Genomic DNA, 13,490 nt, shown 5'->3' with positions numbered 1-13,490 from the left:
TTAGAGTGTTCTGAGTAGTTGCTACAGTTAGGCCCTGTGTCCACCAAAGCATTTTTTTCCACGCGGCTGGCATATTTTTCCAATTGTTTTCAATGGGAGCGCCACATTTTTAATACACCAGGAGCATATAGAGGCGCTGAGCGTCTATTTCACGCGGAAGCACTCTTCACTGTTACTTTTTACCTAGCTATCCAATCACAGTGGAGGAGGCGCGGGACAAATACCATACCGACCAACCTTCACAATCTGCTTGTACAACGTCAACAGATGACAACAACAAGCATAATAACGGAACAAAATAATGTAAAACAAGAGCCAGAGCAAATACTTTATCGACATTTTTATATAGAAACAACACAGAAACAAACTATCTGTGAAATGAGATGCTAGTAACACTTCCGCGGATATTCCACATCATAGCAAGCAAAGCGTCTCAACTAAAAAACCGCTGCGCTGCCAAAACGCTCTCAAGCGCCCACAGCTAGGCGTCTTCAGCTGGCTAAAAACACTTTGGTGGACACGCGGCCTTCTTCAAGACAGTTACAAGAGTATTCAGGATGGATGCTAGGGCGTTCTGGAGCATTCCAAGAGCTTACTATGTGCTTGCTTGGTTTTTTTTTAGTGTTTTTTAGTACACTGCTCTATGGTTGATAGGGTGTTCTATATGGTTGTTAGGGTGTTCTATATGGTTGTTAGGGTGGTTCCTGAGGTTTGTGGAGTGGTTTTAAAGCACATACCTCCATTTTTGCTAGTGCGTTTGAAGGTTAGTGCCATAGGTGTTCTGGTTTTTAGCAAGTTGCTCTACATTTGTTGGGATGTTCTTGGCCGCATTTCCTGGGTGGTTTTGGGTGGTTGCTTGGGCATTGCTAATTTGATGTTAGGGTGTTCTAGGTCTGGGTTCTAGGTTGCTAATGTGTTAGGAGTCAACTAGCGAGTATTACTAATAAACAATGCTGTTACCTTGTTGTGCAGAGTCCATTGCTGGCTGCTTGCAGTCTTGTGCACGATGCCCACTCAGCCCACAGTTATAGCAGGATATATTCCCTGTTTTCTTATGCCCAGAGCTTCCGTTTCCCATGATTCCATGGGGCTGGTACACACCACCCCCTCCTCCAAGAAAACCCTGCACTGGCGGAAGCACAAGATTCTGTTGAGAGTCATGTGATAGGCTGCTGTTGTAGATAGGCGGGGCCACCAGGGGGTAGGAAAAAGGGGAGGCGGTACCACTTCCTGTGAGGAGCGGGCTGAAATGAAGCAAAGGACCTAACGTGAACACTGACGTTCCTGAGAACGGATGTGGAAAGTAGCCGGCGTAGCTAGCTGGAAGTGCCCCGTAGGAGCCACAGTTGCGGCTACACCCGCAAGAGCTACAAACGCACAATGAGGAACTGGAGTTAATGCTGTTTGCTTGCACCGAGGCGTAGCCGCTATTCTCTGTGGACGCTGGGCTAGAACTGTGCGTGACCACGGGTGTGCTGTTTAGACAGTAGGTATTGCCAGGTACTGCCGCCATGGGAACACTGCTGGCTGGTGAGAAAGAGGGTCTGGTGGAGGAACATGATGACGGGCAGGAGGACGGGGGAGAGAAATGGTACGATCCTGTGCTTGGAACAGAAGAAGACACTTGTAAGTGTAAGGGTGGGTGAGAGACGTGGTGGAGGGTGTTAGATGTGGCGGTGAGAGCAGTGCTGGTCTCCACCATGAGACCTGGAGGGGAACGAAGCACCGCGAGGGGCCCACGGGGGGACGACATGTCCTGGTGTCCTGGGGAACCGTCAAGACTCAGCCCAGGGAAAATGTTCTCAAGTCGGACACCCAGAGCAACCCCAGACCCCACTGGTTTAGGACGTTCTTCTGAACAGAGAGGGGGTGGGCGAGGTTTGCGAGGGGAGTTGAGAACCCGGCCTGGGGAGAGGAGGGGTAGGGAGGGAGGGGGCAAACTCATTTGGGAGGGATCATTCTGGACTGGGAGGACTTGGGCAGTGGGACGGGTAGGACCGGTGGATACCGCATGATTGAGGAGAAAGCATGACCGCTCTTTCTCGCCAGGATCCAAACCAGACTCCAAACCTGATAGAAGATAAAGACCAAAAGTGAAATATGCATTCATAATGCAATTAACAATTTATAAGTATTTTTAAAAATATAACATGATGATGATAATAATACAACTAAAAACATTTAAAGTTTTAATTTGAATAAAAATGTGTTTTATAAATAATAATATTTATTCATTGTAATTCTTAATAATTTTAATAAATGTTTCATTTTCACTGCATGTTAGTTTTCAATTTACTTAATACTCCAGTTACCAACTACATTTGCCAAATGTGCAGTATACAGAAGTAATCAGACTACTGGGTAGTGCATCCCATAATCATTCAGGTTAATGAATGAACCTATGAATGAAACTATTAGATACTTTAAATATCCCTTTCTTGATTTATTATATATTGACACAAGCAAACGTAATTAAAATATGTAAATATTCTTACGTCTGTGAGGGTCTTTGACCCGGTCGAAGGAAGTGTCACGTGATAAAGGGGTCATTGGACTGGAAGGAGCACTGGAATAGCCCGAGGAGGAACTGCTGTCCCGTGGAATGGGCAACGAGCTGTTCTCGACGTCTACCCGTAACTCTTAACATACACACACATATAAAAAAAATATTATAACCTCTTGCAGTGTGATGCACTTCAAAAAATTAGGTGGCATTCCTTTAATCTTTTGGATATTTTAATTTAAATGTAAAACATATTAAATTAGTATGATTAGTATGATGTACCAGTGCCACTTCCAGGGTGTATGTGTGTCAGGGGTCCGATGTGACTGGAAGGGGTCACTCTGGCAACCCCACCACAGGAAACAGGAAAGTGAGACACCACATATCTTTTCTCCAGCTTCTCTCTGACAGAAAAACAAAAATTAAAGTTTATTTTTTAAATATACCATTTGATTATAAACAATGACTGGATCCTAAATGTCAAAGTTTCTTTCTTTTTTTATAGAACATAATTTCCCAGCAATGACACCTAGATGGCGCTGTGTACAAAAACATCCCAGCACTCAATGCATGTGCATAATTTTGGCAGTGCATCAGCTTAAATCTGATCATCTATGTAGATACTGACAACTTCGGTTCAAGTGGGATTTTAGAAACAGTTGTCTGGTTTGCAAGACATATTTTTAAAATATAGTCGATACGGCTAGGTCTGTATAATTAGGCTGGTTCAGAACTGGACACATTTCTTACAGGGCCTTTCAGTTCAGACACTTTACCACGTGGAATAAAAATAAACACTCTTTAAGTTTTAGCTAGTGTCAGTGAGAACCGTTTAATTGAGAATGAGACCCGTGAACCAGTATAACCTTGCATTTGTTGTTGTTTCCAGGCATGGAAAAGCTGTGGATTATTTCCTGTTATCTGTTTGATATCTTTGCTCCCACAGCTCTACCTGAGCAATGGAAACTTGCTGATGTGATAAATGGAAAAATAATTAGAATGGTGTGTTTTTACAAAGGAATAATGGTTTGCTCCACTTCCGTGCTGACAGTGAACTTTCAACACCAAACTCTTATCTGAAGGAAGCGATCTGCTCTGCTACAGTGTAAGTTGTCCATTTACTAACATGTTAATTGCTTGAAAATTCACAGACTGTTAACATGCTACAAATACGTGTCAACAAACGTGTCATAATTTACTCCCCATCATGTGGTTCCAAACCTACATGCTGTTATTTTTTCTCACTAGGAAAAAAGTAACTATTTCTTTAATGGTACATTAATGTCTTAAAGGACAAGTTCGGTATTTTACACTTAAAGCCCTGTTTACAGATCATTTCTGATTAAATAGAATGGTTAAGGCCACATCCACACGAAGCCAGAGCTTTCCCTATCCGATTTTTTTTTTCCCGTTCAAAAAAAATTCCGTAAACACGGCGTCGTCTCAAGAAATATCTGCGTACACACGAAACCACTGAAACCGACTCAAAACGATGTAGTATACATGCCAGACCAGTATGTGGCGCTGTAATTCTGCCTCAGACATACACTAAAAACGGAGAAGAAGACTTGGAGCTCGCGCATAAACCTTGCACGCTGTATACAACAATAATATTAGGCACAGTAGCTTCTTTTTTTCTTTTTTAATCAAGAACTTTGTTGAACAATATGAAAAACCATAAATGTAGTTGCTGTGACTTAACGGTGTCTGACTAGTTGACACTTGGTGTGATGACATCATCGTTTCGCAAAATATACGGATTGGCCGTACACACGAAAACGCAAGGGCGGCGTTTTCAGATTTATCCACCTTGGGACCCGGTTTAAAAAAATAGCGGTTTCAGTGTCCGAAAACGCCGGATCCGTGTGGACGAAACGCCAATACGATAAAAAATGTATACGTATACAGCGAAACGCGTCTCCGTGTGGACAGGGCCTAAGATTGAAATTTGGACACATGCTGCTGTCCCGAGAATTTTAGGTTTCTTTCGCTTTCCCCCCCACCTCCAGAATGGCTGCATAGGTGCACTGGAACAATCCTTCCTAAAACGCATTAAACTTTCGTTTACAAAGACGTGAAACTCACCGAGTGGTCAGGGGTGTTCACTGATATGCTCACACAAAAATCGCTGCAAAAGATGCTTTCCAACAGGTTTTATCGTAGTTTTTGTCCAACTCCATTGACTTGTATTGGATGTGCTGTGAGGTACGGTATTACTCCGCCGCCGGGCTGGAGTGTCTATTATTCAAGTTCTCAACGGAAGAATGTACGGGTGTGAGGCGTTTGGGAAAATAGGTCCACAGTTTTACAACGAATGGTAAAACACCTGTTGGAAAGCATCTTTTGCAGCGATTTTTGTGTGAGCATATCAGTGAACACCCCTGACCACTCTGTGAGTTTCACGTCTTTGTAAACGAAAGTTTAATAAGTTTTAGGAAGGATTGTTCCAGTGCACATATGCAGCCATTCTGGAGGAAAGCGAAAGAAACCTCAAATTCTCGAGACAGGAGCATGTGTCCAAATTTTAATCTTAACCGTTCTATTTCATCAGAAACGATCTGTAAACAGGGCTTTAAGTGTAAAATACCGAACTTGTCCTTTAAATACAATCTACATGCATTAAAGTTCAAAAGTTTGAGGTTGGTATTGATGTTTTTGAAAGAAGTCTCTTCTGCTCACCAAGGCTGCATTTATATATTGATGAGCCAAAACATTATGACCAGCCGCAATTGAAGCAAATATCATTGATCATCTCCTAACAAGGCCACATATTAAGGACTGTGTAGATTAGATGGAAAGCAAACAATCAGTTCTTGTAATCAGTGTGTTGGATGAAGGAGAAATGGGCAGGAATAAAGATCGGAGTGACTTTGACAAGGACCATATTTTTATGGCAAGGCGACTGGGGCAGAGTATCTCTGAAACAGCAAGGCTTGTGGGCTGCTCCGGGTCAGCAGTGGTGAGAATTTACCAACAGAGGTCCAAAGATGGATAAACCACAAACTGGCGCCCAATGCTCATCGATGCACAAGGGCAACGAAGGCTATCCCGTCTGGTCCGAGCCAACAGAAGGTCTACTGTGGCATACAGTCAAATTTGAATGATGGTAATAGAAGGAATGTGTCAAAACTGCTGCGTATAGGGCTGCATAGCCACGGACCAATCAGACTGCCTATGATGACCCCTGTCCACTGTCGAAAGCGCCGACAATAGGCACATGAGCGTCAGAACTGGACTGTGGAGCAGTGGAAGAAGTTCACCTGGTCCTTTGAGTCCCGTTTCCTTTTACATCACGTGGATGGCCGTACATGTGTGCCGTTTACCTGGGGAAGTGATGTCACCAGGATGCACTGTGGGACGAGGACAAGCCGGTGGAGAGAATTGATGCTCTGGGAAATGTTCTGCTGGGATACCTTGAGTCCGGCCATTCATGTGGATGTGAATTTGACATGTGTTACCTTTCTAAACATTGTTGCAGACCAGGTACACCCCTTCATGACAATGGTGTTCCCTGGTGGAGGTGGGCATCTGCAGTGGCCACAGCAGACATTGTTGAGGAATGGTTTAAGGAACACAATAAAGAGTTCAAGGTGTTGCCCTGGCCTCCAAATTCCACAGATCTCAAGCATCTGTGGGATGTGCTGGACCAACAAGTTCAATCCAACCTACTGGACTTGAAGAATCTGCTGGTAACGTCTTGGTTCAAAATACCACAGGACACCTTGAGGGGTCTTGTAGAGGTCGGCGCTGTTTTGGCAGCACGCGGAGGGCCAACAGCAAATTAGGCAGGTGGTCATAATATTTTGGCTCATCTGTGTTTGATAATGTGCTAAATGTGCTAACCAGTTGCGTTTTTTACACCCATGGAAAGCAAATGTAAAAGAGATGTTTGAGTGCATTTTATATTTATCATAGCAGCAATAACTGCGTTTAAACAACAACTGAATGTTTCTAAGGTGGTTTATGGCACAATACACACAGATTTAAATGTGTCAGTGTCATATTATGAGCACAAATCACACTCACTTCTGAAGCTCCAGCTGAGTCTTTAGTTTCTTCTTGGCCCCCTGAGTGAGGTCGTACTTGTTGAGATCCTCTTCTGTGAGAGCGAGGAACTGAGAAAGTGAATAAAGAGATCATAATTTAGATAAGTTGTAGTGGGAGAGATTTGTTAGGAAGGACAGATGTATTTCTTGGCAGCAATATCCGAAATCTGTTCCCTGAACCTAAATACATTTAATCTCTTATCTGAGAGATGATTCTCATACCAAGGGAAAGAGCCACTTTAAGTCACGTACCTCCTCCATGGTTAGCTGTTTGAAGACAGGGTAATATTTATGCAACCGTAGTTTACGAAGCCAGTCCAGGATGCCGTTCTGCTCCGGGCTGGGCTGCTGGGATAGGGGTCCGGGGTTTATGAGGTGCGTCTGCGGTGGACTGCCCTCCCCCATAGGAACAGCAGTGCCGGGGAGGATGGCCACCGCTGTCTGAGGGGGGAGAGGGGGTAGGTGGGCAGGGGTGCTCTGCGGGAGGGGGGCATGGACGCTTAGGACAGGCTGGATGCTGGCGACACCACAAATGGGCCTGGGACAGAGTGACAGAGGATTATGGATGGAGAGAAGAGAGATGTGTTAGTGTTTGGGGTGAGGGGTTGTTAAACTCACCTGCTCGCTCCCCTATACTGAAGCAAACAGCCCAGATCTGAAAAACATGGAAGTGATAAAGTGTGATTAAGGAGTATAGGATGATTTGACATGAAAAGATGCATGTCAAAAAAGGACAGAAAAGAACATCTCACATACACATCACTTTTCACATCAAATTGAAAATATATATAATTCATTTGAATAATTAATTTTAAATATATATACAGATTTATTTCCTCTTACCATGACTTACCCTTATGTACAGAAACTTTATTTTGAGTTTTTTCCCCTATGAGCCCAATTCAAGGGGAAGGCTATAAAACCAACATTTTAAAGCTATAAAAGTGGTACAGGCCCAGCACTGCACCAAATGGCCCATTTGCACTGATATTATTTTAACTACAGGCTATTGAGTTGTAAACAATTATAATATTAACAATAATAATAATAATAGTGTCCATAATGAATTGTTTGCTTATTGCAGAGCCCTCTCTTATTGTATTTGATGGCTAATATAGGTGAAAAATACATCTGCAATGACTATTATACAATTCACATTATCAATAAATAAGAATTTTGCACTTATTTTCTATCCAAGGGGGTGTCTGTCCCTTCCCCCACCACTAAAAATAACATCACAGATACACATCTAGGTTCTAGTGGCCTTTCGCCCTATTAATAGTTTCCCAAGATGAGGTCACTTCTGAAGCATCTCAGCACAAGCAGGTCAAATCAAATTCCATCTGAGCTGAAACAAACTCCAACCCCGTTTCCCCAAGAGATGGTGTGGTCCTGAAACAAACCTCTATGGTGAAGTGGCAGGGATGAACCATTGCAAGGGGGAAATAAGGGGCTTACTTGTGCTAGTAGGGAGCTGCGGTGCGGACGACGTGCTGAAGAATAAACAGACTTTGTCGTGTTTGAGAACATGAGGCGGAAAAGAGGTCAAGCATCTGTGGGATTGAGGAAAAATCCACAAATTTAATACAATTTTGATTAGGTTTTGATATAGCAAAAACCAAGCCTGGACGATCTACCAAACAAAATATGAGATACAAAATGAATACAGAAATGTAACAAAATAAATAAATGAGTATGTATATATATGGCTAAACACTTTGTTTTAACTACAATTTATTGATCAGGAATTAGCTCAATTTAAGCAAATGCACTACTTAAAAACCATTGCTGTCTCAGAAAAACAGTTTTTGGCAGAATATAGGAAGATTGACTCAGAGTGGTTCAGCATAGTTGTGGGGAGAATTGTGAGAACTTTGATGAATCACAATGAAACATGAGTTGGATGGTGATTTTTAAAAATCTTGTAAGAAATATAATAAAAAATGCATCTCTAGCAAAGTGAAGCATGGAGGAACAGTGTCATTGTGTGGGGACTTTTTAACTGCTGGTATTGGTGAGCTACTTCACTGTGAAAAGTCATTTAATGCTTCGGAGTACAGGAGGATTTTGCAGAATAAGTTGTTATCTAAAGAGGAATGATCAGATGTTTGGAAAAAGACAATGTTCCTGCCCAAATTGCAAAGACAACCAAGAAGTGGCTTGAGAACAAGTCCATCAGGCTCATGTTTTGGCCTGGTTGATTGGTCTCACATTAAACTTAAACTAACTGGGAGTCATTTTTCACCTACTAATGAACTATTTGAAGCCATAAACATTGAGTGGAACAACAATACTGACTCTTCTTCCTGTAAAAAATTTATTATATATATATATATATATATATATATATATATAATTATCTATTTATTTATTTTGTTAGATTTTTGTTAGACACAAAATCAAATGAATCAAAAACAGTGGTACTTTTTTGTCAGGATTCTTTGATCAATCGAAAGTAAAAAACTTAATTTATTTGAGTTTATATATATAAATACAATTTTAATGAATACTTGCTGAATAAAACTATTAATTTCTTTGAATGATATAGAGAGAGAATGATATATCTATATACTGTATATGTGATATTTATATATATATATATATATATATATATATATATATATATATATATATATATATATATATATATATATATATATACGTGTAAATATATTTAGCCATAAACGTATAATAAAATTAAGATATTTTATTAAATGAGCATTTTAATTTCTAACAATATAGAATAATAAACAACAATATTTCCCCACATATATTTTTACTAAACCTATTAATACTTAAAAAAAAGGCCTTCTTTAAGTTTTTGCAACTGCATTTTAAAATCTATCTGTCTGAAAATATATTGTAAATATTACATTTACATTAACCTGATAAAAAAAACATTATATAAATGAGATTTAGTGTATCTGTTTGTGCATTTCGTGTTAGGATTCAGAAGCAGAAATACCGAGGATCTAGTTCATGAGTGGAATCAAGTCCAGACATCTGAGGCAGAAGTTTCTCCAGACATTCATCAGGAAAGAGCTGAGACAGCTGAAGAGAGAGAACAGAGACACAATCATACTTTTTCACAGTTCATTGTTGAGTGCTGACAGGTTGTAAAGATTCACTGGTTTTCAAGTTTACAGCATTGATTATTCTTCAATCAAAGTCAAAGCATTTTTCGACTATTCAACTTTCCAGCGGTTCCAGTGATGGGCAAGAAATTGGGATAAACAGGAATGCTAATGCTTTATTTTTACGACTTTTGGTCTTTACGCACAGGTTCAACATTTCTAACACGCATGTAACGACACACACATGACTGTCACTCACCTGGGAGATGAACTCCAGCACTTCCTGAGGGGTTTTGCTGACAGTCGACAAAGTGGAGTCGGACCACAAGGCCTTCAACCAAGACATCAGTATGACAAACATATAACATGCCAGCTACATTTTACATTTTGGCTACAATTATTCTGTAAAACATATGACACAACTACAGAAAGGACCTCTTTTTGCTTGGGATAAAATATCGATAATATGCAGGAGATTTTGATCAACGGTTACTGTTTTTCCAACAAACTTTACAGGAAACTGACACAAAACTCACCTCCAGGATGTATTCTGTTGGTTTGTCTGATTTGGGTGTAACTCCTCTTAGTTCAATTCTTTCAACATAAACTGGAGGAAAAAAAGCACAAAAAAAGACAAGAAAGGTTCAAATCTGTTTGGTTACAGAAGACTTTTAAATTGTTGCGTTAAATGCTGTTCTTTCTATTAATCAAAGAATCCTTTAAAAAAAAATGCATCACGGTTTCCACAAAAATATCAAGCAGCACAAAATTGTATGATAATAAGAAATGGTTCTTGAGCATCAAATCATGCAGAATATATGAAATCATATTCGCCACAAAGTTGAGATTTTTCTTGAAATGCTGGATTGTTTCACTCTTGCATTCCCGCATAAAAATATAGTTACATTCACCCCAAATAACTGAATGTGTTACATTCACTCCCCAAGCTTTGAATGTGAATTACACACATACTCTCCATAATGAATTATGGTTGTATTATCACAGACTGTTTGGATTCTATTAGAGGAGAAGAGTATGTGAGAAAATCCTCCAGAACTTAATAACCTCTCAGACGGTTTCTGGCAGGTCAGAACGCATTCGAGCATATTCAGCTAAGGAGGAAGAACCCGAGAGAAGCCTCCGGGCAGTTCATTTCACAACATATTTTGGTGGCAAAGCAGTGAAGTTCAAAACAGACAGTGAGGTTAAACGTGAGCAAGAGCATCAGAGAGAAAATAAGGAGCGACAGAAGACAATATTGTTTCATAACTTTGTCATCTTTAAATGGTTTGATGTTAAAAAGTTTGGGGTTAGTGAGATTTCTTTGAAAGAAAGTTAATACTTTTGTTCAGCAAGGATGCATTATATTGATCAAAAGTGAGAGTAAATACATTTAAAATGGTACAAAAGATTTGTATTTCAAACGCTGTTCTTTTGAACTTTCTATTCATCAAAGAATCCTGAAATAAAATGGATTGCAACACAACTGTTTTCAACAATGATAATAAGACCAAATCGGCATATTAGAAAGATTTCTAAAGGATCATGTGACACTGAAGACTGGAGTAATGATGCTGAAAATTCAACTTTGCAACACGTATATAAATTACATTTGAAAATATATAAAAATACAAAACCGCTATTTTAAATTGTAATAATATTTCACAATATTACTGTAATAATACACCGTTTTACTGTGTTTTTCACTTTTAAAAAAAGCAGCCTTTGTGAGCAGAAGAGAATCCTTTCAAAAACGTAAAAAAATGTAAACAACTCCAAGCTTTGGTATGGTAATGTTCGTGATATTCATATATTATAAGTGTGACTCAAGTGTCCAGCTTAAGTGTGTACATATGCACACACACACACGTTCACACACAAGCGAGCAGGAACACATCCAGAGTCTGCTCACCGTAAACATGGGCGAGCGTGTTTAATATACCCTGCAGAGTCAGCACTTCCTGTAGTGTGTGTGTGTGTGTGTGTGTGTGTGTGTGTGGACAAAGAGAGCTGAATGTAATTCTGCGAGTTCTACATATCCGAGAACAGAAGATCGCCTTCAATTCTCTCATTCACTGAGATGAATATTTTAGCCATTTCTAAATATAAGATCAAGCAACTAGCACAAAAAAATGGGGTCCTCAAAAAAGAAAGTATAAGCCATACGGATTTGAAACGACATGAGAGTTATTAATCGATCGCAGAACTTTCTTTGTTGTTGCACAGACTTTAGAGCTTTTTCATGGTCTCATCTCTTTCCGCAACTCCGGCAGGCGAGTGTGAGCTCATCTGGAATGTTCCGGAGAGCAAGAGGCTTTTCCCTTTGGCAAAAAGAGATGCATGTCTGCTCCTCCCATTCCACCCACCAAACCCCTCATTACACTGTGTTTTTATGTGTGTGTGTGTGTGTGTGTGTGTGTGTGTGTGTGTGTGTGTGTGTGAGTGTGCGCCATGGAGTGAAAGTGAACCACAAACCCAGAGAGAGGTCACCGCCAGAGGAGGAAGAGATTTGTGAAGTGGTTTGAGATGACAGACGGACAAAGGCAAATGTGTGAAGTACAAATGGGATGAGATGCAAAGTATTTTTAATCTGTAAGAAAAAAAATTTATTTTAGAGTATTCGCTCGAATGTGCAGCATCACTTAAACATTCAATGCCGGATGTTACAATTACATTCAGGTGTTTTCATGATGTTTACGATTACGATTGCATGGGAATCAAACATTTATACGCATATATGATGCTTAAAATAGAACGTGATGCGTTTTCCTTTAGAAGATGTCATTTTAGAGTATTTTGCTCTGAAACACTCTTCTATCACACTAAAATATTTCATTTCTCCAGTAGGTTATGCATTTTTACACTATTGTTGTAACAAAGCAGACTATAAACAATTTAAATTATTCATGAATCACAAAGAGCTCAAAAGCAGCACATTAAACATGAAAATCCTGTAGAGAACAGAAAGGCAAATTGGTGTAAATTTTACACATTATTGTTGTATATTAATTTAAAAAATATTAATAATATCAATAATAATGTTCATTTATAATACATTTATTATGTATATACATGTATTATTTTATATAGCAGTAATACAACTTTTTATTATTATTATTGCTATATAAAAAGCATATATTACAAAAATACATGTTATTAATGATACAATTATTATATTTATATAAAATATTGAATTAATATATAGCCAACATATTAAAATAAACTATTGATATATATTATATATAAATATATTATATATACAAATATATATACAAATATTATTATTAATTATTATTATTATTATTATTATCATCATTGCTATTTAAAAATTGGTGTAATTTTTTTTGGTGTGAGTGAAAAATACAGCAATAATATTATTATATTTATATAAAATATATTGAATTAATATGTAGTACCAACACATTAAAATATACTATTTGATATATATTATATATAAAATATATATATATATATATAAATATGATTATATTATTATTAATTATTATTATTATTATTATTATTTTCATTGCTATTTAAAAATTGGTGTAATATTAAGTGAGTGAAAAATACAGCAATAATATTCGAGGACACAGCACAAATACATTGTTCATTATCCTCCCCCTCCCTCTGACCTTTCACTGAGGCATCATTGCACTTTTCAAGCTTTGCTCACTGCACAGGGGCATTATGGGAACACACCTGCCATCTCTCCTGTCCTCCCACGTGAGTTTTCAGCACTGGGCTCTAATAACTCATGGATATGCACAGGTGCAGCTGACCTGAACAAGTTGTTTTCTTTCATCTGTCACTTTTTGCTTCTTTCTTTCTTCACCTCTCCTGTCTGAACCTCCTGAAATGATAGAGGTT

At 38.9% G+C, this 13,490-nt stretch overlaps 1 protein-coding gene across 1 annotated transcript in view; it reads right to left on the bottom strand.

Annotated features, from left to right (window-relative positions):
• zcchc14 (zinc finger, CCHC domain containing 14) overlaps positions 1 to 13,490 on the bottom strand; it is a 34,268-nt gene that overhangs the window by 2,520 nt on the left and 18,258 nt on the right. The window contains exons 3-12 of the mRNA XM_082160186.1: positions 10,160 to 10,230; positions 9,883 to 9,954; positions 9,515 to 9,600; positions 8,008 to 8,102; positions 7,168 to 7,204; positions 6,802 to 7,087; positions 6,530 to 6,618; positions 2,786 to 2,907; positions 2,496 to 2,639; positions 961 to 2,070 (exon numbers count right to left, since the gene is read on the bottom strand). Coding sequence (XP_082016312.1) covers positions 961 to 2,070; positions 2,496 to 2,639; positions 2,786 to 2,907; positions 6,530 to 6,618; positions 6,802 to 7,087; positions 7,168 to 7,204; positions 8,008 to 8,102; positions 9,515 to 9,600; positions 9,883 to 9,954; positions 10,160 to 10,230 — 2,112 coding nt within the window. The remainder of the gene's footprint in view (positions 1 to 960; positions 2,071 to 2,495; positions 2,640 to 2,785; positions 2,908 to 6,529; positions 6,619 to 6,801; positions 7,088 to 7,167; positions 7,205 to 8,007; positions 8,103 to 9,514; positions 9,601 to 9,882; positions 9,955 to 10,159; positions 10,231 to 13,490) is intronic.

Source organism: Leuciscus leuciscus, assembly GCF_965113295.1.
Source record: "Leuciscus leuciscus genome assembly, chromosome: 25".
NCBI classification, from domain to species: domain Eukaryota; kingdom Metazoa; phylum Chordata; class Actinopteri; order Cypriniformes; family Leuciscidae; genus Leuciscus; species Leuciscus leuciscus.
Note: the sequence above shows the minus strand (reverse complement) of the source record. Positions and strands in the feature narration are given on the sequence as shown.